Here is a 27,789-nt window from a genome sequence, read left to right on the forward strand (position 1 = left end):
CACAATGGATGAGGGACGGTTAGTTTGGAAAAGGAGATTGTCATAATTCAGGTCCCAGGATTGCAATATGACCCAGCAGGCAAACCTCTGAAGAGACTCCAGGTGGTTTGTTAGGTTTTGGTGAGCTTGTCTGCTAGTCCTCCAGCATAAGAGTCTGCAAGGTCCGATTTCTCAAAGCTTGGCTGGTGATCAGGTTTTCTAAGCCAGCAGGCTAGCCCTACCTATGTGGATTGATTTATCTTTCTAGGCAATGTACGATATGCAACTGGTATATTGTACTATTTGAGCTTAAGCCTGATGACTTAGGAAGCCTGACCGCTAGCCACGTTTCAAGAAAATGCCCGTACTGTTTGCATTCCCCTTGTTGCATGCCCTTACTTAGTAATTTCTTAAAATGTTACTTATAATTACCAAATCTGGTCTTATTATGCTCAGGATTATTTTCACTACTTAGTTATTTGTTTTGAGATGAAAAAAGTGAAACATTAAATCACTTTTTTAAAGTTTTTGCAATTTTGGCAGCAAAAACTGTTTTGCCAAGCGGGAACAAATTAAAGCCATGTTTTTCATCATGTGCGGCAAAACCCTGCTGACTCAGCGACCAATATTACACTTTTGTTTATTATCAACAAAGAGTCATAAATTGTTCAATTATGCCTCTAATGCAATAAAATGTTTCTTTTTTCCCTCTTCCCTGTCATTTCAGTTCAACATATCGCTTTGTGATTTGTTTTATGCTAACACGCTATATCTTTTGTATCATTATAATTATTAATCATCTTAGTGTGGAGTAAGAACTTGCTCAAACGTGTTTCCAATATGCAAATTAGGACCAATCCCCTTTTACTCTCAATTTGAAATCTACTCACGTTTTACTTTAATAAGTGTTATTGTCTTCCTTTGGAAAGTGTGCCATATGCACCCTGACACACAGTGTATCTAGGACTGCACCCTTTTGTATAATTTTACTCACTTAAACTGCTCAGTAAATGAAGCATCAAATCGATAGAGCCTTAGTATATACTTTTTGTTTCAGTCTATGTATTTTTACAATTTTATATGACATCTATCAAAAATATGTATAGTAATCTTGAATACTAAATTAGTTCATACAATCATAAAAATCCGATAACTTGACAAAACTGACAGCTGAGAGCCTAATTCTAGGACTGCACCCTTTTGTATGATCTGCTCACTTAAACTGCTCAGTAAATGAAGCATGAAATCGATAGAGCCTTAATACTATATACCTTTTGTTTCAGTCTATGTATTTCACAATTTTATATGACGTCTATCAAAAATATGTTGAGCACAAAAAGCCTTAGTAAGGCTCATCTTGAGTACTAAATTAGTTGCTATAATTGTCAAAATCCGATAACTTTAAAAAACTGACAGCTGAGAGCCCAATTCAATACAGCAGACGTCATGTTTGGATATCATGTCAAGTATTCATGGTTCATTCAGTTAATTGATCATAAATGGACACAATAATATGCCATAAACTCTCACCCTTCATGCTCCACTGGCTAAGAAAATCATTATTACCGGGTACCTATTATTTCCTTTTTTCTTTAATGTGTAATGCAATCACTATAAAAGAAAATTACTTCAGTTTTCACAGAAGCATATTTCGACCTTGTTACAGAGGTTGGTGTGTCTTTAGTGAATGATGAGTAACAAAAGATCACAGAATAAAGCTCATTAATCCCTCATTATATTCTAGTCTGTTCATTAAATTTCATGCTCTCTCACACGAAGGATAAACACTAGACAAATATGCACTCACCTGGAATACAGTTATCAAAAAATACATTTATTGTCTTTAGAGCTAAAACGTTGCAATCATAACCTCTTGGTTCTTTCACTCTTTCTTTTTTTTGCACAAATGCTTCATATCATCATCAATACGTGCAATTTATAATTATTATACATCATAATGCAATGTTTGAATGAAAGTGACAAATTAGATTTCACCACATAATGAAGAAAATGGATGCAATTTGTTTTATATTATTATTTAGCCATGTTCACGTTTTAGGTAAAAATATATTTTTCGGTACACAAATACAACTTGACTTAGAACAGAGGAAATACTGGTAGCTCTTCTTTTCATTCTTTGCTTTTTTAAGAAACAAATTATAAATCTCTTTCAAATTCGAAATTTAAGCAATCTTGAAAATTCAAATATTAATTTTAAGTTTTGAGATTATTTTCTCAAAATATCAAGAGCTATTCCAAAAACCACTGGACCAAAACTAAGTTTCTTTGTACTCATTTTAATGCATTTTTCATGCTGATTTCAAATATGGTTATGAAAATGTACAATTCTGAAATTTTTGGGTTTTTTTTGTTGAAAATTTGGTAAAAGTCTGCTGCAGCTGACACCCACATGGAGAAAATTAACTTAAAAACTTAAAACATTTCAACTGTCAAAGAAACCAAAAAAAAAAAAAAACCAGTGTACTCCTCCACTCAATTAGCAACCCATTTACATGAGCTGACAAAGTCATTAGCAAGCCTATCCTTATTTGATAATCCTTCAAAAGCCTAGCCTCGTATTCCAGATAACCACGCTGCATAAGGGTAGGACCTATTGTATTATATTACCATCTGTAATGCTGATGTCATAAGGGTGTGCTGTTCTCCGCACATATTGCAATTTTACACTATTCATAACTTAAGTTTAAAATACAAACCTTGCTCTTAATTAGCTAAAGACTACATGCATGAAGAACTTTTAAGTACCGATTCGTTCCATTAGCCCATTAGATAAAAGGGCACACCCAGTGACTTAATTACACACAATCTTCCATCATAAAGTGCAGGATCCAACTACATGTACACAATGATCCTTCATCATTATGGGCAGGATTCAACTACATATCAAACACAGAACCATCTACATAAAAAAGCCATACTTTGGGCCATATTTACATAAACAATATAATGCACATTTATTTTGTTTTTTTGGCTTAGGCCTATAGCATGATGGGCATTTGATGAGGTTTCAGCTAACATTTCCTTGTGTTTATTTTTTTTAAAATTTATATGCATGTTGTTGTTTTTAAAACCCTTAACTATATTATGTTTATATGTATTATTATGTGCTTTATTTTTATATTGTATATTAATGTTTTGTCACTCATAAGCCAGAATTGGCTGGTCTCTATGTGAGTGTGTGGCGTTAATAAAGATCAAATTAAACTAAACTAAACTATAAAAACATAAGTGCCCACTTAAAATGACTTACGGTAATATTAATGTCATAATGGGGTGCGGCTCTCTGCTACAATGTTGTACATTGCAAATTTACACCATTCATAACTAATACAAAATTTAAATACAAATGTTGTTTGTAATTTGTAGAATTTGAATTTGGTAAATAAGCCGATTTCACATAATACTTTGCTTATTTTGCACGTTGCAGAACTTTGGTATACCAACCCTCTATAATTTGATTGATTTCTTGATTTTGACATGCACTAAAATTTCACACTTATCCAGGCAAATAAAACACATTTGAATGCGCATCCTTTAAACACACAAAAACAAACAATATCAACATTGCCTAAGGCGGACAGAATTGGAAGAGTCAACACTTGTCAATATTATCTAGGCTATCTCGACACACATGACAACACATACACAATATAAATTGGTACATTAAAACTTAACGGATACGTCGACTCAACCCTGGAGCTGTCATACAGAAATCCCACAGAATCATATCACGATTATATAAAAAAAACAAGGAAAGTTCTGTCAAAAAGTAGCAAGATAGTATACTGTGGGAACTAGAACAGAGTCACACACTAAGGGGCGTACACCAGTGCACTTGACTTGCAACAATAGACTGCAAACACTGCATATCAACAAATGGACCTACAGGACAGACAGTGAATTCTTTTAACACTTCAATAAACATACCAAAAACAATCCACACATTTTCCCACATTCTTTTTTAACCTGTGATTTTTTCCTTTCCTTCTACACACATCAGCAATTTGCAAAACTGGATATATATTTGATTAAGTTTTAATTAGGTATATTTAGATTTATTGAAAAAATTAGTGAATTCTTTGACAGAAGTAAATGAAATTTCTAAAATCATTATCAGCTTAGGGTAAACCATCAAAACCATTACCTCCTCTGTAAACTCTGCTGAAGCTTGTAAGTTTAAGCCTCTGCATAGTGCTCTATTATAGGCCCACAAGTTTTACGTTCCCTTCTATAATTTGGTTCACCTCAAGTTCAGTAGTGATGTCAATGCTTTTTTGCGGTTGCGCCGCAAGTGTGCCGACAAACCACCCATGTGCGAGTGCAAGTACACTCTGTGCGTTTAACTCTGCGCAGCACAATTCGATACTGCGGCCAGCAAAATACGCACGTACGTCACTAACAAACTTGAGGTAACCTAATTATAATGCCTTTTAGGATAAATACAAACAGTTATTGGTAGCACATTTTGTTTGACTACATTGGTCCACTTCATAATGTCACACACCACTGCCGTCCATCTGGCTCATCATGTAAGAAAAAATGCAGTTTTGAAAATTGCACTTTGGTCTACCTCCTGGAATGTTCAAGTGTTACATTCTGCATACTTTGTGAGAGTTGAATGGACCAAATTTTAACTTTCAAAACTGCATCTTTTCGCTCATTATTTCATTTCAATCTATAATTCTTTTAATCTGTTACCAACAAAATAAACTTTTCTGCAATATACTCACAATCTGCATTCTTTAATGATTGTTTCTTCTTGGAGGGTTTGGAGATTACTTTTATTCTCTTTGAATTGAATATTCCTATGTCGTCTGCATTGCCGTAAAACATTTTCACCGACAGAAGAAAATGTTTCCTCTTGTCTGTGTCCGAAATAAACAATGTCTTTGCTGCACAATATTCCTGCATGAAAAGAAACATATTCAAATAATTAACATCATATAAAGAGAATATCCAAATCATTATTATTTTGAGACAAATAGCCTAAAAAATTGCTACAAAATATTCTGGAAATTTAGTAAAAACTACAATTTGCTTTAAATTTGACTGAAAAATTGGGCTTTCGGTATACCAATGGGTCCTATTTAGTTGGAAAATTGGTACAGCGATGGGTCCTCTGTAGCACCTCCTACCCAAACTAAACTTGAGATTTTACCAACAAAGCTCAATTTACAACTGGACATCTTGCCCAACCCATTGACAACAATTGGTTTGTATGTACCACATTTAAGACTAGATGCACTGGATACCTGAGGCGCAGGTTTATACAAAGCCTACAATCAAGACAAAAACCAGTGGATTTCCAAACACCCTGAACCATCTAAAATTAAAAATATGTTACTTTTTTCCAACTTTCACCTGATTTTTAATCAATTTTTGTATGTATACGTACCTTTCCTTCAAGGCTTAACTGTTGCATATCTTGGTCACTATTTCCAATGCCCATGAAGGCACAGACTTGTGAGCCGGCCTCTGTCTCGCCGTCCCCTTGCATCTGTTCTCTTTTCCTTTTCCATCCCGGATCCAAGAGGTATATACATGGAGGGGGGCAGAAAAATCTAGGATAGAATATAAAGTCATTTGAGATACAATGTATAATGTTGCAATTATTCATACAACTTAATTTGTCATATCTTAATGCAGATTAATCATCTAGTACTCTAAAGCGTGCTATTATGAAAAAACCTGAAAAGTTTGAAAAAGCCTGAAAAAGCCTGTGAAAATTCAGGCTTAAGGCAGCCTAAAAATTCTCATGCCTGGAGAAGAGCAATACAGCTTGTGGACACTGACATGAATCTTTATTCTGATGAACAGTTAAAGCACAATAAGCATGGATACGGTACCTGAAAAGACTTACCTTTTTTCATTTCCATAAGATTTTTGTGCGACTTTGGCATGTTGGACCAACACTGTTTGATGACACCTGTCTTTCAGGTATTGTCTCATTGCTTCTTTGGTTAATCTTTTCTCATTCCTACAGGCAACAAGAAATACATGTAGTATGAAAATAGTGAAAAACAAATCCAGCTCACTCACTGCTCAGTCAATGGTTAATGCTTGGAAACATCTTTAAACCTAAAATTTGTGGAAGTGTAGTTTTATGACGTAGGCCCTACCTAGTTCTAGTGAACACTATTTGAAAGCATTTTCCACCCTGATGTGGCAATGACGACGTGACGTCAATGCGCATTTCATTGGGCACAGATACAAATCGCTAGTGTTTGCTCGAAGCGCTTGCGTACATAGCGCATAGATGCGTGCGCGGAACAGCTGCCTCAGCACTTTGACGTCACTGTCACATCAGGGTGGAAAATGCTTTAACATTTTAAATAAATCTCTTGATTAAGGTAACTATCACTGTGATTAAATAAATCTCTTGATTAAGGTAACTATCACTGTGATTGGTCAATATTGAATAAATTATATGCAAGCAGAACAGCATCATTCATTAGCCAATAGAATTTGAATGCTACATTGAACCAATTTCTAACAAGTGCCTTAAGCACAAGCTGTTGAACACCACAGATGGGACTCCACCATTTGTCTGTAGGTCTGTAATTTTTGTCATATCAACACTATTTGTAGTCCCAATTCATAATGCGATTTCAGTCTGTTGTTACAATTGAAATGAATTTATGTAAAAACATCGCTATTTATATTATGGTAATGTAATTTCAATATGAGGGAAGTGGATGTTGTTATAAATGTAAATGTTATAACAGTTTCACTATACTGACATATAATTAGGACTCTATAGTCAGTTTGGTTCTAGAATGATAGGTGTACAAGTACATTGTACAACTGATCTGTCTGCTACAAATTTAAATATTCTTTCTAGAATATATGATTCTCTTCTAGAAATACCATCACATAGGACAAGAAGGACATTGTCAACAACATCTAGAAACACTGGAGAATCATCAGTCAGTCTACCAACAGCATTACAACGCTGATGACGGAGAGTGGTTTCTCTGACATATTTGGTTCAAAAAGTGAGTGTTGTTGGCCAATTTTAAAATATACCTTTGATGCATTTAAGTTTGTTTTTACACCGAGCCAAACTTTACCTCTCTCTTTTCCAACTATACTTAGTTCAGCTTGCAATGGGCTATTTCAGTTGAAATCCATATACCCCCATGGAAGACATGACCTTAATCTCCTATATAGGGGGTGTAGATTTCAAATGGAATCACCTATTCAGGTAACCCCATTTGTGAAATTCCCTGTGCAGACGATGAAGGTCATGTCTTTCATATATTAAAGGTGGAGTATGGATTTGAACTGGAATAGCCCAATATTAGAGACTCATAACATCATAGATTGATATAGAATGGCATACACACACAGTTGGGTGCAGTATTTAAAGTGCGCAGAGCTTTGCATTTTGTGCACTTTGCGTATTACATGACTGACGTGAGCTTATCGTAAATTACACTAACGTAGGTTGGGACTTTACTGACGTGTGCAATAACAAAAGCAAAAACAGTTTTCGCTTATTGCAAGTTGAACAAAATATAGCCAGATAAACAGATATGCCTCCTGCAAAATGTAGGCTAAATACTGATCACACTCTATAGCTACTTGTGATGACATTCCAGTACGTTTATCCAATTCATGTTGTTTATCCATAACATGTAAGTTTTCTATTTCTGTGCACGCACTATCAGCGTTGCCAAAATCCCACGTTAGCCACCAAATTGGGCAACTTTTGATCAGTTTTTGCCCGCTTCAAAGGTGCTTTTCTGCCACTAAACTTGGATGGTTGCTTACTGATGTTTCAGTATGCATATATTGGGAGTATTTATGTCACAGCTTTTAGATATTTTGATTTTATATATACGCACATGAACAAAGAATTAAATTGGGTTCCTTTTCATTTGTAGTTAAAGCCTAATAACAACATCAATTCTGGCAACACCACCTGACAACCACATGTGAGACAACAAGAAATCCCTGGTATTTCAATCTGTTGAATTGTACTCCTCCTTGTTTACTTTGATAGGAACATGAAGAGATTGAGCCTGTCAAGTTTGATGAAGAACTTCTCATGAACTTTATGTCCTTTTGTAGTACTAGGAGCTAAAATAAACTAGCAGACGAAGAATTCAAATGCAAAATGTGATACGCCATTTGCTGCCTGGCAGACTCGTAGCCAGAATTTTGTGTGGGGGTGCAAATTTTCCAAATGCAGACCTTTTCAAGAGAAATCTTCTTTCTGGTCAAAAGTAGACCTTTATCCCCTCTGCAACTGAGTTTTGGATCCTATTTTCAACAAATTTAATATCACAAAATTACATTACTTTTACAATGTTCTCTGTTGCGTGTCTTCTTGTAAATTTCAGGGTTTTTCACTTAAATTGTCATAGCAGTTTAACATGTGTGTGTTGTTGCAGCATATAAATTGTATGTGATGGCTGTATTGGCAACAGTGCTATTCGATTTAAAAACCCTCCCCCATGAGGTAGAATTTGGTATTCGAACCAATTTCAACAGTTTTGACCATCCTAGACCCAACAAGTTTCAGGCACAGCAAAATGTCCCTACTGTAATGTGCTCTTATCTATTACATGTTGATATTTGGACAAATTGACCCTACTTTAATTAATGTACTACGTATTATATTGACTAGCCACCCTCTAATTTGTACATTTGCATAATTAGTTAGCAATTATATGCAAATGAGTCAAATTAGGCCTATCCATTTTTACCTTGTTTGTGGTATGATCCCATCTTGTGTAGGCGTACCAGCCAGCGCTGACGGTGACGGACTTGGCTCTGGGCTCGGTGGCGTATGTACAGATGTTGCTAACGTGCTCATACTATGCGGTGACGTCGTCATTGACATTAACTCAGCCGTCATCAGCTTCTCAGCTGGGCTGGGTACACCTTGATGAATAACATGGCTGGCATCTGCATTGAAAAAAGAAAAGAAATTTGTTACAAAATCATTCAAGAGAGAACAGTTTTGCATCGAAATAGGCTCCGACTCATGGTCACAAAATTGCAGGTTGGAACCCTAGCAGTGCCATCTTGTTGTGCACTAAACCATGGCACTTCTATTATCTCTATCCAACCAATGCATATAGTACTGTATAAGTGGAAATTTTCGCGAGGGTTTCATTTTCGCGAATTTCGCGATTAGAGCTCCAACCGCGAAAATAACACCTCGCGAAAGTATGCAATAATGTATTAAAAGTATAGAGGAGGACTGGGCAATCGCGAAAATAACATTCGCGAAAATGTGTCTCTCACTACAAGTCGCGAAAATAACTGTACACGAAAATTACCACTTATACAGTACTAGGAAAGTAAAAATTGTTCTGCGCGAGGATTGGAGAACCACTGCAAGAAATTAATTCATGGGAGTATGGCCTAAACGCCATGAAAAAGAGAATAGCACTTCGATCTGTGAGTGTGAATTTCAAATAGGATTACCTGAATGGGTGGGGTGACTCCCATTTGAAATCTACATCCCTGTGTGGGAGGTTATATGTCCTCATACATGGGGTGTATGGATTTCAACTGGAATAGCCCAGTGCTTCAGTACAACCTTTACCCTGAATCAATCAATTGCTTTCATAAAACTTTTCTTTAAATGGTGTTTGGAGTTGATTTACTGTTATTGTTTTTAAAAATGTATTCTTTTTATTGTTATTGTTTTTATTTATTCTTTTTACTTTACACACAATATGTCCAGAGGAAAAACAAGCACATACTACTTCTAGTAGATCCACAGGTAAATTTTCTTTTGAAAAATACAAATATAAGAAATTATACAAAGGGGCATAATTGTTAGGTTTTCTTAACCAAAACTTCCTGGCCTAAACCACTTGTTGCATGACATATCAATTTTTCAAATCCACACATAAACAAGTACTCTAGGACAATGTACGGTTGCACGCACCATATGCACGCACACATTATTTTTTACAAACATTTAACTTCAACAATATCATGACTACCAGATGTTGGTCTGTTGATCTCCCACTCATGGGCAATATTAATAAAACGATTTGTGTTACTTTTCAGATTTTTTTGTAATTCTTATGTACCTGTCAGCAGCGATACCTGTAGCAATCAATCATATCACATGCTCATTGCTCATGTTATGAATGAACTCCATTGCACGCAACTGCAATGTGTTTCCTCTGTATGGGAAAACTTTACATCATCATAATGAATATGTGATTTCTGATTGTGTTTTTGTTCAAGAATTAATAACCTATTTGTCCTAAGAACTCCACTTTTTGACTAATCTGTCTGCAGCATTTCCTTGATTTCTTACCAGTGTTATGCTGAACATCCTAGATCAAAATAGAATTTGAGCTTTGTGTGATACAGAGCATAATTTGATTTCCTATACAGAACAATACAATGCGAAACAATTTCATAAGTAAAAATACTGTATTATATGATACCATTAATTACGATACAATGCAATTATATATAATTCAGGATGCATCACAATAATTGGATCTCATCAATCAGTCTTGATTGCCTCACCTGTTTCTTAACAAAATTGCCAGCCTATTTTACGAGTGCGACACTTGAAATGTTTCACCTCATTTCTTTGACATTTGATAATTAGGCCTATACAATCATTACTATAAAATGACAACTGAAGAATGATACGTTTGATGTAATATATTTATGCATGAATTAGTTTTGAATATTTTCAATTTGCACAATGACCGTCACTGTTCATCCATTTTGGCACAATTATTTTTAATCCTTTTATTCTTTGTTCAAACGTGATAATTATCTTTTTCGCAAACAGGTGCCAGTATTGGTTCTAAACATCAATGCTTTCTTTCCAATGTTGAAAATTATCTCTCAAATTCATCAATTTTTAATTTGCCACATCACAACTTCTTAATCAAGCTGGATATGATAATGGGAAGTAAATCATGCATATAAATGTGTTATAGACAATGGTCTTAATTAACTGTCTGCATTTTCATTTTCTTATAACATGAGCCTGGGCTGTTTCAACATGTTTAAGTAACAAGTTTTTCCTAGATTAAGGCCTCCTTAACCCTAACCGAACTGAATCTCACTAAAGCCCACTAGTATGAAAAGCACTGTGCATGCATGGATAGCACGTGATGCGATGACGCAATCAGCCTAAGCCATATATACTCAGGGAATCACTGGCCGGGCCAGCTAAACCCCTGTGAGTACAGGCCGGTGAAATTATGTGTGGCATGCGAAGACGGAGGTTCGAATCCTGGGGGTGCCAGGTTTCATTTTTTTTCATAAATTTTGTTCTTTAACTTCCGATAGCAAAACAAACATGGGTCCGGTTAGGGTTCAGTAACATGTTTTTCCTAGCTTTAGGCCTCCTTAATACCCCATTAGAAACCTAATGTACATACAGGTGAGCCAACAAATTACAGAAGTGCCTAACTACTAAAGCAAGGGGTTGAAGGATTACTCACATTTTATGGGGTTGGTCTGGTTAATGGTATATGTATTGCCCACCCCTGCCTCACTCAAGGAAGGCTCGAAAAGTTGTGAGATTTTACCTTATTTAACATGTCATGTCAAACATTTTGTTTGACATGACCGGAAGCTACTTACATGTAGCTGAAACTCTCTCCTGGTAAAAAGTCTCATTTGCATGCCAGATTACATACTCAACTGGTGTATTTTAACTTTTGGTTGGTTCACATAAAATCCACCTCAAACGTGGCCCTACTTTTTCACACAAGTAGATAGAGCCTGGTCTTCCAACCTTGCCAATGCCAATTATGCCATTTGTTCCTTTGTTAGAACACAAATCTCGGTATTCGGCGACTATCATCTACAAAACAAAATTCCGCCCATGGAACCTAAAATTTGCATATTTTGACACCTTTTGGGCTAGAAATATCCCAAAATGCAATGCAATTGTATAGTTTTTAATTTGAATTTTCAGTAAGATTTTATGTTTGTGGTAAAATAGATCTTGAATTTCGCATTTCATCATTTTCAGATCACAGTTTTTTTATCATTGATTCTATCCAGTTTTTGAAGTTGGGCTTTAGCAACGAAACTGTTACTGCAAACAGTGAAACGTGAAAGACCGATCACTGAAGTGACCAGAAATTTCAACATGGCTTCCATGACTTGTTTGCTGTGTATGGACAACAGGTGGCGCGCTATGAAATACCGCAACCAAGCTGGTCACTGAAAACAGTAAACGGACAAGAGTGCCTACTGTGCACATACATGTACACAGCTATGTTTGTTTCCTCAAACAATCAAATGGGTTTTTTTCCCTTTCTATTACAAAAAGTCACATTGAAAATCACCATCTGATAGTTTTAAAAATCAAATGAAACATTAGTTATTGGCTAATCAATACCAATAACCATTCAAATCAATGCTATTAAAACACCATATGCAGTATTTTGTAACTGGTAATTCGCTAACACAGTTGGTAAAATTTCGCTGGGAATTTTTAAAACTGCAACAGGATTCATTGTTTTCAATGTGCTCATTACCCACAATGCATTGCAGCATATAACTCGGTGATTCTACTCAATTCCACAAATGCACAATCCAAATATGGGACCAAATTTGCATTTTTTTAATATAAATTGGAGCATATAATATCAGTGCATACCAACCCCAGGCTTCGACAGCCACCAAGTGCTGTGGTTGTTGATTCTTCGTCTAATATAAATACAATTTTCCAGGATAATTTTGCTTTTCAGAAATGATAAATGTGTCAAGTTCTTGTTTAATACCACTACTGGTGATGCCACACCTATATCAAGGCCATTGTTGTGAGAACATCCACTGCTGTTGCAAAGTGAGTTGTCCTACTCAACTGCATAATCAATTTCGATAGTCTGCGATCGACGCGAAAAATGAACGGTTACTATGGATAAAAATGTCATTTCCATGGTGATATTTCAGATACATGCATTTTTAATCAAGTAAAGTCAATCCATTTTTTACTTGGTTACTTTATCAATATATTTCTTCTTTCAAAGAGTGGCAATATACCGTCACAACAAATTTGATAAGAATCATTGAAAATAGAATTTTGTAATGTGACATGATCTTTGACGCCAAAAGCAGCAAATTTATTGAGATAAAGGCAAAAATATGGCGAACAAGAACAGTAAAATACATATGAAAATAAACATCACAAAACTTGGGTTGTTTTCAGTATATGATAGCCTAATGTTTGTAAAGATAATTATAGCAAGTCAATTTTCAAGAATGCCTCCTTGGGACCAGATTGTGTCACATACATAGTTGATTCTGATAACCTTATATAACCGGTTTAATAATCCCGCTACTTTCTGCACTAAGGAGAACGTTTTACCAGGGTTTTTTGGACATTACATGTATGCTAAAATATGTGCAAAAAGGTCAAAATTCAAATCAAATTAACAAGTTGTCCACATTTTTAGTGCAAATATTCAAATAAAAAACACATAAATGTCAACACTTTTGACGGGATTAAGCCCTAGTAACATCTAACATGCATGTTTCTGTCATAAACGCCACATTTTTGGAAGTCAGACTCATACCGTAAAAAACAAAAACAGGTTTAATGGCCCTGCATAGTGACATATCAAACCAAAAAATGCAATACGATTTCCCTACAGTTGAGTTACAAACAATTAAACGTAAGCAATTAAACCTAACACATCACTCCATCTTGTATAGAACCAGGAATGAACATAAAGACCAAGTGACGCTGAACACCTGTCCAAACCTTTGTAATCTTTTTACCACAATTTGAACCACTAACTCATAATAAGATCAAACATGTTAATGCCTTCATAATCATACCCGGCATCATACATCACCAACCACAGCTCAATACAAATACCATTCAATGCTTAATTTTGAATCTGGGATTTTCCAATCTTTATTTTCGTCATTTCCAAGAAACAGAAAAATGTTAACCCTTTCCCCACCCAATATCACAAAATCTCACACCCTGGTGTGAGTGGTGACTCCCATGGGATGGGGCAGGAGTGGGTAACAGATCTAGACAGGGCACCCTATCCAATACACATGCCAATACAATTACAAGTCCATTGAGTAAACTGGGTACACACGGGTCATTTTCATCAGCAATTACGACACAATCATGCTAGAAACCGACCAAATGATGGAAATTTTCATCATTCGCGAATCATGACACAATTGTAGTATGCCGATGACATTGAGCGGACATACGGTACTTAATACGATGACACGATCGTAAACGACAGGAAAAAACAACACTCCTGTGGATCAGGTCTATGAATCAATTAATTTCAATAAATCATTTTGTATTTAGTTGTCCGCAACACAATCATATGGCCCCATGTAAACATGTTTCATTTTTGTATCTAGTGCCATTCCATCAAGATCACAGCGCTCAGCTATTTATACAGATGTCAGATATTTATTAAAAACTACTTCAATAACCAATTTTACAGTGACAGTCTAACCAAATTGACAATTGTGATTTTGTTCAATTTAACAGAATACAGACCCAAAGTTTGCTGAGCAATCCATCAAAACTTGAGTCAAAATCAATAACAATTATTACTAGGCATGAAATAGTAAGGCACATTTCAGAATTAGGTTAACCGGTGTTCACAATAGTAGCAAAAGAGTGGTGCTAAACCAATGCCCCTATTCATCAATGTTCTGGGTTGATGACTTAAATGAGTTAAAAAATGTCACTCTTTTCCCCAGAATCTGAGGAACAGGGACTGTGTAGTTGTGTCCGAGACTGTGCAGTTGTTTTGACCATGTTTGTTTTAAAACACATATAAATTCGACCAGCAGAGCAATAGGATACAGTAAGATCGGAAGTCACGTTATGGTGCACATGCAACCAAAGTTGCACAGGAATATTTTCATTAGTCCGATATGATCACTACAAGCAGGGCCGGATTTACCATTGGGCCAGATGGGCCCGGGCCCAGGGCCCCCAAAAATTGCCCTATACATATGTTTTGGGCCAAAATAAGGTACAAAATTGCACATTTTTGTGTGCTTCATGCGCACTGGCCTGATATATAACAAAATTCGACTTCAATTTGGGCTATGGTCTAAAATTGAAATTTTTTCGGACACAAACACCCTCTAAATTGTAATGCTCACGTCGACACCGTCGATCTTATATCTAAACCAAAACTTAGCCACTTGAGTGCACATGCTTTCCTAATGGTCTAGAGTGGCGATACCGGGATTTTTGCAGAGGGTGCGAAGGGGGGAAGGAGGTTACAGTGTATAAGGACAAATGCGGGCAGGCGAAAATTATGATCAAGTTAACCAAAAGACATTGGAAATACCAACCAAAGTTGGTGTATGAGGGCGTTCGTCATAAACAATAACGGTGAATACCGCACTGTTGCCATGCTGTTTTCATTCAAATGAAATTCTTACTGTTGATGAAAAATGGTCTAAAAATCTGTTAAAAATCATGACCTCAGCGTCTCATGGGGAGGGACAGGGGTATCTACCCCCGGGCATCTACCCCCTTCCCTGGCTATGCCACTGTAAACCTGAAATCGACAGTTAGTGGCAAGTGTAATTTGTCCCTTTCAGTCCTTATAGATGACTTCCGATTTGAATAATCTCTATATTAGTGACTTTCAAATTTAATAATTGAACCATTTTATTTTCTAACAAAGAATTTAACAGCAAGGTAGTAATACAAATAAACAACCTTTAGAACAGAGATTGGGCTATTCCACTTGATATCCATACACCCCATATGGAAGACATAACATTAATATTCCACATACATTGTAGGGAGATTACGGTCATGTCTTCCATAAGGGGTGTACGGATTTCAACTGGAATAGCTTATTATACTGTCAGTACTGGTAAATCATTTCACATTAACCACTTCATTAAACACAATTAACTCTAAACTTGTTATGAACAAATTGCCTTTTTTTCACTACACTCCCTAGTAATAGAATCATTTTCTGACTTTGTATGCATCTCAAAAACTTATTTTAAATTTAAATTGACAAGCAGAACAATAAAGCGATAAATGTTATTTACCAACACTGCACACATGCCAATAATCCATGACTGTCGTTCAGAGTTTAGTGCCGACTACCATTGCCACACTAAAGCATTTTTCACCCCGATGTGGCAGTAACGTCAAAGCTTTGAGGCAGCTTATTCCCATGCGCATGTATGCGGCGTCGTCTTTGAATGCATGCGTGTGTACGCCAGCACTTTGAGCAAACACAAGCGATTTGTATATGCGCTCGATGAAATGCACACTGACATCACTGCCACATTAGGGTGGAAAATGCTTTACCTCTAGTAGTAACATTTATACAATTATGAGCACAAAATAGCATTAGAAGACCAAGACCAGTGCTACCGGTACAAGTCTCGTAGTTGTAATGCATTGATATAACTCTATAAAATCTTACAAAACCAATGCGTATTCACTCCAGGTGATGCTGTGGCGCAAAACACATATTGCTACCGGTCGGCGATGGAGTGCTTGCCATGAGAGGGGTCGTGGGGTCAAAACACGGGAAACTCCAACTTCTTTGTTCATCTTCTCTCCTTTTTCATTCTTTCGTTCCTTTCCGATAGCCAAAACCACTTTTAGTGTTAGGGTTAAGGTTTTTAATTCAAAATGGGATTACATTTCTAACATAAGTCTACAGCTATTTTTTAATGATACAAAGGACAGTCCCTTTTTGATTTTAAACAATTCACCCCAGCTTTTTTCGCCAGCCCATTCGGGGCTGGTACCTGTTTCAGGTTTGGGGTCAGTTTACTCTAGAGATTATATTTTAGTGGTATTGGAATGATTTTTTTTTTTACTTTTTGTGGTTAAATTTTTTTTAAATATTTTAATTGATTTGTTAGGAAAAGTAAGTATGTTTTGCCGTTTCAACGAACGAAAACGAGTGAGTATTACCAAAGTTATGTTTGAACTAATTAATTATGACTTTAAAAGTTTAAAGGCCTAAATGTAACAATAATAGTTAATATATATAGCATCATATGGTCAGCAGAAGAAAATCTGACATCACCTATGATGTCATATCAGTGTCCTTGACCGGGGTCCTTACTCCTTGACCACTGAACAGCGTGATATCATGTTGATAACAGATCTATAGAATCAAAATCTTCATCATATCCCGGATCATATCACAGATTCTCAACAATCTGTGATCATATGGACCATATTGATGTGAAAGTAGTTATCTATCATATCCTGTGTCGTTTTATGGATAAAAATGACTCAAAATGTTATTGATGAAATGGTTGCTATCATAAACATCAGTTTTGTCTTTTCAACGGAAAAAATCCGATGCAAAATAAAGATTTTAGGGCCGAGCTATAATAAGGGCATAATTTATGCATATAGTATTGAACAATGTACCCCATTTGACATGCACTTATAGATAAATAAATTGTCTTACTTTATCTATCTACTATACTAAAATAATAAGCGGTCTCTGTCTGTCTATCTGTCTGTCTGTCCGGCTATGCGTTCCGCCGTGCTGCGACGCATCGATCCGATATTTGGGACATGGGTAGGTGCCGGGAAAAGCATGTTGACCGTGTGGTTTTGAAGGTCATCGCAGGTCAAGGTCAAAGGTCAAATTTTCAAACTTTGTCCGATCGGGCCCAAATTTGGTGGGTGGGACCCTTGATACAAGGGGAATATAGGGGCGAAATAAAATCGAGGTCAACCGAGGGCAAAGGTCATTACGGAGGGTCAAATTTCAAACTTTGTCCGATCGGGCTCAAACTTGGTAGGTGGAATCCTTTATATGAGGGGAGCATGAAAAACATTATATGGAGGTCATCCGAGGTCAAAGGTCAAAGGTCATGGATTTCAAACTTTGTCCTATCGGGCTCAAACTTGGTGGGTGGCATCCTCGTCGAGGGGAATATATATGCATAAACAAAATTGAGGTCAGCCAGTGCTCTCACAGCATCAGGGCTCTCACAGCTGCAGGTGCACTAGTACTACTAAAATAATAAGCGGTCTCTGTCTATCTGTCTGTCTGTCTGTCTGTCCGGCTATGCGTTTACGCAACTCGACGCATCAAGCGAAATTTCGGACATGGATAGGTATTGGGAAAAGCATGTTGACCATGTGGTTTTAAAGGTCATCGGAGGTCAAGGTCAAAGGTCAAAATTTCAAACTTTGTTCGATCGGGCCCAAACTTGGTGGGTGGGATCCTTGATAGGAGGGAATATAATGCACGAAAATAAAATCGAGGTCGACCGAGGTCAAAGGTCATTACGGAGGGGTGAAATTTCAAACTTTGTCCGATCGGGCTCAAACTTGGTGGGTCGAAACCTTTGTATGAGGGGAGCATGAAAAACATTATATGGAGGTCATCCGAGGTCAAAGGTCAAAGGTCATGGATTTCAAACTTTGTCCTATCGGGCTCAAACTTGGTGGCTGGGATCCTTGATACGAGTGGAATATATGCGCAAAACAAAATTGAGGTCAACCAAGGTCAAAGGTCATGTAGGGGCTAAATTTCAACTTTGCCCTGGGCTTAAACTTGATAGGTGGAATCCTTCGGATGAGGGGAGCATGAAAAAAATTGCACGCAGGTCATAGGTCATCTGGGGTCAAACAGTATTGCTATCATGTCAGGGCTCTCACAGCTGCAGGTGCACTAGTTAATTTAATAACTTCTTTATTATAAATAAAATGACACATAACTATTTGATTCATAAAATTACATTCAACAAAATGATTGAAGAGAAAACACACAAGGCACTAGGCAGACTGTTATAGAATGGAGTATGTAAGATGCCATGTCCATAAGCTACGCAGGAGTTTCCGACTAGCATTCAACATGATCAGCACATTCAGAAAAACACAGTTTAAGAGTGAAGATTGTAGTGAGTAACCAGTCCTTTATAAATGTGCTGGCCACTATCTATTATAATATACATGTAGTAGGCTTAAACTATACATTGCGAATTAATTAAGTTATTTTAAAATAAAATGTACATGTAAGTTAACTCAAACCGGCAGTGTATATATCGAAAGCAGTGAAATCGAGTCCATAAGTTCTGGTATTACAAAATTAGAAATTGAGATATCGTGGGTAAAAAGCTGAAAAGACAAAAAAAACCAACGACAACAACAACAACAACAAAACAAACAGACCAGAACAATTTGGAGTACATGTAATGAATTAAAAGAGTTGACATGAGATTAGGAATTAATGTTTTCTGCTGTTTCAGTGTGCATGTTCTCATCGTTGATGGTTTGGTGGACTGTCATGTAGATGTAAGCGTGATCCTAAAAATGCCTTTCACATTGACCAAAACTAATTACAAGACCTCTTCTACATTGAGGCTGGCTTTCCCTTTTAAAGGGAATTTTTATCTCTGTTGGGGTTGCTTCATCTATTTTCTGATGTCTGTCAAAGTGGACACCCTTACAATTTTTTGGTTTGTACAGGCCTTTCAGTTGCAGTTAATTTTTCAAAAGTACCAATCTGCTTTTTTGTAATTATTGGGAGTTTTTGGGAGGTATTTATTTTATGACACGCTTTGTGATTTCCCCCATTGAGTGCAACAGTTACGAGATGGAACAGCCAAATCCCGGCAAAAACAACCAATATGATGAAGCGATCTATTGCAAGTGATGTTATGCTGACCGACCAAATGCCCTTCCACAAAAGACCACACAAATGTCACACATGTGGAAGTAGATCCTCGGACGGTGGAGAATCAGTGTATGCAGTGTGTGGGAATCCTCTATGGGTTCATCAATGTCGCAGTGCATTGAAATCCTCCAATGGTGGAGGATTGCCACACAGTGTGCAGAAAATTCGCCAATGTTGGACGATCACTACACGGTTTTGAAAATTGGTCACCACACAGTGTATGGGAATCCACCAATGTTGAAGGATCACCACACAGTGTTTGGATTGGTCACCACACAGTATTTGGATTGGTCACCACACGGAGTATGGGAATCTAACAATGTCGAAGGATCACCACGCGGTGTTAGGATTACTCACCACACGGTGTTAGGATTGTATGGGAATCCACCTATGTTGAAGGATCACCACACAGTGTTTGGATTGGTCACCACACGGAGTATGGGAATCCAACAATGTTGAAGGATCACCACACAGTATTGAGATTGGTCACCACACGGTGATGGGATTGGTCACCACACTGTGTATGGAATCCACCAATGTCAAAGGATCATCACATGTTGTTGGAATTGGTCACCACACTGTGTTTAGATTTTTATAAACATGATCAGTAGTGATCCTCCGACATTGGAATGGGAGAAGGGACATTTGCTCCCCCAAATTTGCCCCCCCCCCTTCATCACCCCCCTCAATCCACTATTTGGGGCAAAAATCACCCTGTTTTATACAGAAATTGCTTTATTTTGGTCACAAATTGGCATATTTTAGGCCAAAAATCCCCACCTATTTTGGGGCGAAAATCTCCTAATTTTAGGACCATTTTCTGATTTTGCTCCTCTAAAATTTTACTTTGCTTCCCAGTCCATTGCTCGCCCGACAAATATTTCTGGCACCGCCACTGATGAAAATTGAAATTGTGAGAAAAACTACATTAAAACCATTCATGTCAATACTGATCACTGTAACCAAATCAAAACTACATGTAGCACACAAATAATTGTTTTCAGTTATGCAAAATCACGAAATAATATTAGACAGAGCTAGTAAACTTCAAGATTGTGATACAATGGGCTCTAATAATAGGAGTGTTGGGATGTCAACTGGAATGGCCCAATACCTAACAAGAGCAAGATAACAATGAAACCTAACTAACATATTGCACATATTGCAAAACCAGCTTTATCCAACATAACAGGACCGAATTTGAAGCAAGATGATAAGCATATGAACATCCTAGTCCTACCCATCCACAGCATCCCACCCTGGAAACCACAATTATTGCAAGACCTTATCCTACCTTGTATAAATGATGCCAGATTAAAATCCTCAAATGGAAAACTACCCTGGAAAGCCATGATATCCTGAGCTTCTGCTGTTGTTGAGTTGGTACCCGGCATCATATACACACTCCTCTGAAATGCCGGCCCTCCGCCACCACCTCGAGCAGCAGTAAGAATCATCAAGAATCGGGGGTTGTTATCAACGCTGGTAGGTTTGGAAATGTATGTATCAAGTATAGAGACCTGTACAATGTAGTAATTGCCCTTTAACCATCACACCATGCGTTCACTGTTTATTCTTTCTAGAAAGGGAGCTGGAATCCTCCACCTGTTAGGCTCCCACGCTGTACTCATCCATGTTTGTGGGCCACTTCTTTTTAAATAGCCAAGTGACAGCTGCAGATAGCTTATCAGGCAATGGGCCATGGAACATGGGTTCAGTCAAGTGCGCCATAATGCTGTTCAATTTTTACGCATCATCTATTTTTCGTGCTTTTGATGCATTTTTAAATAATTGCAGATAAAATTATACAAAGCGGAAACAGACATATGAATATGTACGCCTTCATATATTAACAATTCTAAAATATATATTGCTTAAAATCTCCATAAATAAAGAATGATATGACACACAAAAATTACAGCTTCCAAAAATTTAGATCTATTCTTACAATATGATTGGTTCATTTGTGGGTTCATATGTTTGGCATTTTAAGACTTGACTGCCTGCCTGGAGGCATTATTGATTAGGGAACAAAGGGTATGCATAGGGCATGACTATTGTTTCCTTTCACTATATCAAATATTACTATTATTTCAAAATTGAATTTCAAGAAAAATCAACCTGCAGGTACAAGGGGATCTAGATTTGATACACCTGCCAAATGGCTACAGTCTGCAATTCTGAAATGCGCAGGATTTATGTGTCCATGCCTAAATAAAGTCTGTATTGCCCTTAAGGTTATGAGGGAAAAAACCTGTTTTACAGGCGGATGGACTTTTCAAGTAGGGTCGGTCGGGGGTTTTTTTGTTTTGTTTTTGGGTGTTTTTTTTCCTGGAGGCTAAAAGGACACTAAAAATGAGACTACAAATCACCAAAAGCTTGAAAATTTGGCAAAAATTTGATGATTTTTTGCAAATATATTTTGAAAATGTTCTGAATTTTTTTCAAAAATTTTCAGTCAAAATCAATCAATTTTGGAACAAAAAATGGCAGATTTTAAATGATTTTAGCAAAAAGTTTAAAAAAAGTATTTCTAAAGACTTCTTTTCAAGCTCATCTGATCAAATTTTCAGGAAGATTCAATTGAAGTACCTCAGGCAATGATATTATCATGATCATTATGTCATCACAGGTTCGTACAACCCGGATATAGGCCTACATGTATTGGCCAACTCTGAACAATTATTGATATTAGACTTCTATTTTTTGGGAAAAATAATCCCTTTAAAAGAGATATTCCCTAAACCATTCTTTTTTTCTTCCATTCTTTTTTGAACAGTCAGTCAACTTCATTTTCAACATCTATTTTTAAAATCTAAATTACATACTTTTGCCATGTTGACAATGTGAATCTTCTGGATCATTGCCAAAGCAGCTTTCCTACCAAGTTATTCTTTCATTTTGTTTACTATTTTTGTTAACTCTCTTATTCACTCTTCAGTAATACAGCCTAGTTTACAAGCCCTCCCAGCTATGGCGCATGACTTGTTTGTCCTACTAAATGTAATTAAAGTCCCCGGTTTCAAAGGAACACTTTGTCGGGTTGTGGTTTTGCTATGTTTACATGGAAGACTGTGAACAAGTACACATTACAGAAACCGCAATGATATCTGAACATGATTATACGTTACTTAGTCCTCAGGGTTAAAGAAAAGAACCATAGAGGCATGACACGTATTTACAATCCATGTGCATGTTGCTCAAATTTGCCGTCAGCTTTGCCTTGTGAATCTCCACCCCCCATTCATTCAACCCATGTGCTTACTGTAAAACTGGAATTTTTTGCGCATATTCTACTTCGCCAATTTTGACCTACATTGTGCTTGTTTTTAAGTTTGCGATTTTGAATTCTTGTACCTAGACCTATGCATATTAAAGGCCCAGTCAGTGATCGCAGCGAAAGTGTAAACATTTTTAATTGTGTATTACTTAAAGTGAAAGGTAAGTTATTCAAATCTCCCTCCCCGGCCCCCACCACTGAAATTCACTTTGCCAGTCCTTAACCCATACCCCCCTCCGAAAAAAATCCTAGTGCTGCCTATGATGGAGCATGTTTGAGATCCTAGAAATGTGGTACGTGTATTGGTTTGAATTTGCCATGCAGCATTTGGCTAATAAAGCTCCACCCCAACATATTCAACAACTTCTCTAGATTCATCCAACCGATTACTCTCATTTTCATTTTCAATATCAAGTCTAGCACAAGTGAAGCATAAAGTCATGTTTTGTTCCAATAATGTAATAAAGTGATTATAATGTCTGATACTCGCAACCGTTGAATAATGATTGTGTCTTTGTCATCTTGGTTAAATGCATGACAATGATCATACATAGAAACTTAATAGATTATAACTATTGACCTAATAGTAATGTGTACTATTGAATGATCATAATAATCCCAGTTTAATAAATGTCTTTGTTTCTTTCAAATGGTAATTTTAATTTTATACATTGGTTGGATAATTACCAACTTATGCTTATTACATACCTGATATAAATTATATTAACATACTTTTATCATCGTCTATTGCGGTTTTGCCCTAAGTACAATGTGTACTATTGAAATATAATGCATAATGTCATATTTAGTTAAAAGTGGAATACATTGGCAGGATAATTAGGAATTGTAACATTTTTGACATGATCAATCATATTTATCATTATCTATCATCTATAATTATAATGTGCATTGGAAAGTCTGTCTTTGTTGTCTTGCCTTGGTTGGATGGTTAGGTCAAAAAAAGTAAATTGTTTGGTTGTCCTTCCAAGACAACAATTTGGAGGGTCGGTAGGTTGATCTTTTTTTTTTTTTTTTTCATGGGCTCTTCCTCCATTTTCCTACAATTTGAAAATTGTCCATTTTTGGACTGAATTTAAATGGAAATACTTCTTGTTTTAAATCAAATATGCATTTAATCAATAAAATGAGTGAATAACAAATATAAAATGTGCTTGATTCTGTCCAAATTTAAGGTTTCTTCTAAAAAAAGTGATTGAAAAAAAAACCTGACCCAAGATTTCTAACTTTTTGGGTCTGTCTTTGAGAGCAACCAAACATATTTTTTTGGTCATCAATGGTGAATTTGGGAATCAGCATATTCTTTATGTCTGATATACATACTTTTAACATTTTTATTGACCTATTATAGTATTGATGCTATTAAAAGCTTTGTTTTTCTCATATACTATTAATTAGCATTTTGATCAAAGAATCATGAAGCAACAACAAATTATTATAAACTGATATAAAGATTTAGAAGACAAGGAACATTCCTCTTCTAAAATCTAGTTCTAACCTACAAACTTAAAATTTCAGTGAGTTCAAATTGAAATCTATTAATTGACTAGTTAAGCCCCATCAAATAAAACAATAGACCTATTTTCCAATTGTTATGGGTCATTAGTTAATATCAAGACTATTATAGCAGCAACAATAGGGTATCAACAAAGCTTGTGGTGGGTTCTAGGCAGGCAGGTACATTGGTCCTGAATTCATGAAACATGTCACTTTTTTTTCCTTCTTTATGATAAAATTAACATTTTGGGGGCATTCAAGTGCACAATTTCCACTAATTCTGAAGAATGAAATTGACAAATGGTAAAATGAATGTTTCAAATAGTTTTCTCAACAAAATAGTGACTTGCTTTATATTTCTACCCAAACGAATCAGGAGAAGCTTTGATGATTCCGAAAAACACAGATAAGTGTTATCATGCTGTTATGAAATTGAACTGATCAATTGTTCGCTACGTTTATTTGCCTATAGATGCTGGTCAATACACTATTGTGTGTGTGCATGTCGGCCAATACATCTTTGTTTACTCTTCCAGCTTATCAAAACAAACCATATTTTCTTTCATATCATGAAAAGGAAATAATTCTAACACATTGATACAGTGTCATGATGAAGTAGCAAGAACCAGGGTTGCTAAATCTGCGATTTAGTAGCCCAATTGAGTGACTTGAGTCACAGCAATTTTTCGGGAAAATATTTACTTCAATATATTCTATGAGACTTGCGATTTGGGCAACTTTCTGCAGCTAATTCTCGCAAAAATATATTTGGCAACCCAGACTAGAAGTGAGGGGAAATGTGCCAGATAAAATCCCTGATAAAATCAAGTAGTATTTTTCACTTTCTTATAGCTTTGTCATGGGACCAGTGCATGTTAATTGTCTGGATGATCGATTGCAAAATAAGTAATTTACTATCTAGAACTCAAGAGCTGCAATCTATTTCTACCACTGTCCTATTTAAATTTGTATTAAAAAAGAGGAAAATGCTTTAAAAAAGAGGAAAATAGTGCAAAATTATGCTAAAAAAGCTCAAATTGGGCTGAAAATAACAAATAATGTGTAAATTTCAGGAATTAAAAAAGAGGAAATCAGCTAAAAGAGGAAAGGTTTCAGGTCTGCATTCAAATTTCGTTGACATTGTTTAGAACAATAGCAACTGGGCGGAACCGGACGGAACCGGCGGTCGAGTTTTGATTTCATCCCTAAGAAAAGTTCTGGAAATTTCAATCACAACTGAAAATATTTTTAAACTCCAAACAATTCACTTTTTAAGCAAAGACGTTAACTTTCTTTTCTATGGAAGCTACGCACACATTACTATTACCCAACTGCCACAACAAATCTTGGCAAAAAATCTACAAGAAATCTTTGTCATTACCTTGTGAAAACAACACTGAATAACATCCACTTGATGAGTAATGCCACGAGTTGTTAATATTCTCAAAATTACAACACAAAACTTGTCAATTTCTTGCAATAACCGGTACACACATCCTTGCTAAAAGTCACTTTGGCACAATCATCACAATGCAATCAATGGAACAATGATGTCACAATTGTCAAACTACAAACTTGACTCACCAAAAGTCACGTAGGGTAAAAAAAGAGATGAAAACTACTATTTACTTAAAGATATTCATATTATTGACACTAACTTTTTGGAGTGTCAAATCAAAATAACGCAAACACTGGCCGATTACAGGGCTCATTACCTGCAGTGTGTGTATAGCAATTGGCTATTCCAGTTGAAATCCATACACCCCCTATGGAAGACATGACCTTAATATCCCACACAGGGAGTGTGAATTTCAAATAGAGTTGCCTGAATGGGTGACACCATTTAAAATTTACACCCCTTGTGTGGAAGATTTAGGTCATATCTTCCATAGAGGGAGTAAGGATTTCAACTGGAATAGCCTAATATCAGTGGGAGGAAATGCAATATTGAGCAATGACAAGTGCAAAAAGGGCAAGTTTTGTTTTGAGCTGGGGCACGAAAACCAGCAATAATTGCACTATTTTGTTGCTATGTTTTCTTTAATAACATACAGAAGTGCAACTGAATGGCATCAAATTTATGCAACAAAATGGGCACGCTTTGGTTACTAAGATATATACTATAGCAATACATGTAGCGTAGCCGATGCCCTCATGTTTTTCAAAATTCTGATTTTTACCAGATAAATAAATACCCTGCAAAATTCAAAGCCATAGAGGTACTGTGTTAGTGACAAAATCTGAAATTCTTAATAAAAACTTGGGATCCCAAGATTTTCCTCATTTAATCAAAATATCTATAGTCAATTTTTTTTTGGGGGAGGGGGGGGAAGAGTAAAATATCTGAACCAGCATGTAGTGTGAAATACTTAACTATAACATCAAGTAGAACAAAAAGGTGCTACAAAAAATAAATAATAATCTGCCACAAAAATAGGAACAAAAAACTTACGGTGATGTGAAGCAGCAGTCATAATCCCTGCTGACGTTATTACTCCCGGATAACAGGATGATGTTGTGACCATCCCGGAAGACGCGATGACTCCGGGATAGGTCGAAGACGTGGTCGGCAACAGCACATCTTGCGGTGTGCCGTGAATCAGTGACGACATTGCTGTGGCCGTTGCTGCTGCGTGATGCTGCTGCTGGAGGACGGTGTGCTGATTCGCAAATTCACCATTGATGACAGGATTGTTAAGGCCATGTGAGAGGCTGATCGGATTCTCGTAGCTTGCGTGACTGTTCATACTGTGCGGCGATTAACTCGCCGCTTCTTTTTCCGGTACCGGTACAGTACCGCAACTTATCCCAACACCACCCCTACAGAATTTGATGCATGTATCATTCAGCACCAGTTAAGACGGTATATTCTGCATTCATAAAATGTTGATATAATTCCATGCAAGGATTGGTAGGTACCGTAACCAGAATATTTAGTGTACCAATGTGCTGTCAGGTACCGGGTCTTCTTCTGGAAGTCATCTTGTATTGATTGATTACCTGCAAAAATGAAGAAAAAAAGTGTGGAATAATTTAACACGGCCTAGATGCAATGGTGGTTGCAATGTAAACAGGTGATTATATTGCAATGTACTCTCTGTGTACAATTTCCAATTGATCAATGTTAAAATTAATCAATTTAGTGAATTTACTGCCCTTGGCTTGGCTGTGAATACACAAAGGTTCAAGAGCAAGGTGAGGATATTCTAAAAATTAGAACCATTCAAGTCATCTTATAGCATTAGCTCTTAAAAACTTTGGGGTCCAGCAAGTGATCCACAGAAAGATCAATTCTGGGGATGCAAGTGATTTTGGGGTCTTGTATCCCTGAAGTGCAGGTTAGTGTCAAACCGGCCAAAGGGT

The 27,789-nt window shown here is 36.5% G+C and overlaps 1 protein-coding gene across 2 annotated transcripts in view; it reads right to left on the bottom strand.

Annotated features, from left to right (window-relative positions):
• The window catches only part of LOC140166455 (recombining binding protein suppressor of hairless-like), an 84,614-nt gene that overhangs the window by 10,258 nt on the left and 46,567 nt on the right, over positions 1 to 27,789 (bottom strand). The window contains exons 3-7 of one of the 2 annotated variants that reach the window (XM_072189933.1): positions 26,879 to 27,426; positions 8,712 to 8,913; positions 5,861 to 5,977; positions 5,396 to 5,561; positions 4,731 to 4,905 (exon numbers count right to left, since the gene is read on the bottom strand). In XM_072189933.1, the coding sequence (XP_072046034.1) occupies positions 4,731 to 4,905; positions 5,396 to 5,561; positions 5,861 to 5,977; positions 8,712 to 8,913; positions 26,879 to 27,173 (955 nt within the window). In that variant the 5' untranslated portion in view covers positions 27,174 to 27,426. Of the gene's footprint in view, positions 1 to 4,730; positions 4,906 to 5,395; positions 5,562 to 5,860; positions 5,978 to 8,711; positions 8,914 to 20,925; positions 21,110 to 26,878; positions 27,427 to 27,789 lie in introns of those variants that run through there. The other variant, XM_072189934.1, reaches the window with a different exon arrangement.

This window comes from Amphiura filiformis, chromosome 12 (assembly GCF_039555335.1).
Source record: "Amphiura filiformis chromosome 12, Afil_fr2py, whole genome shotgun sequence".
NCBI classification, from domain to species: Eukaryota; Metazoa; Echinodermata; class Ophiuroidea; order Amphilepidida; family Amphiuridae; genus Amphiura; species Amphiura filiformis.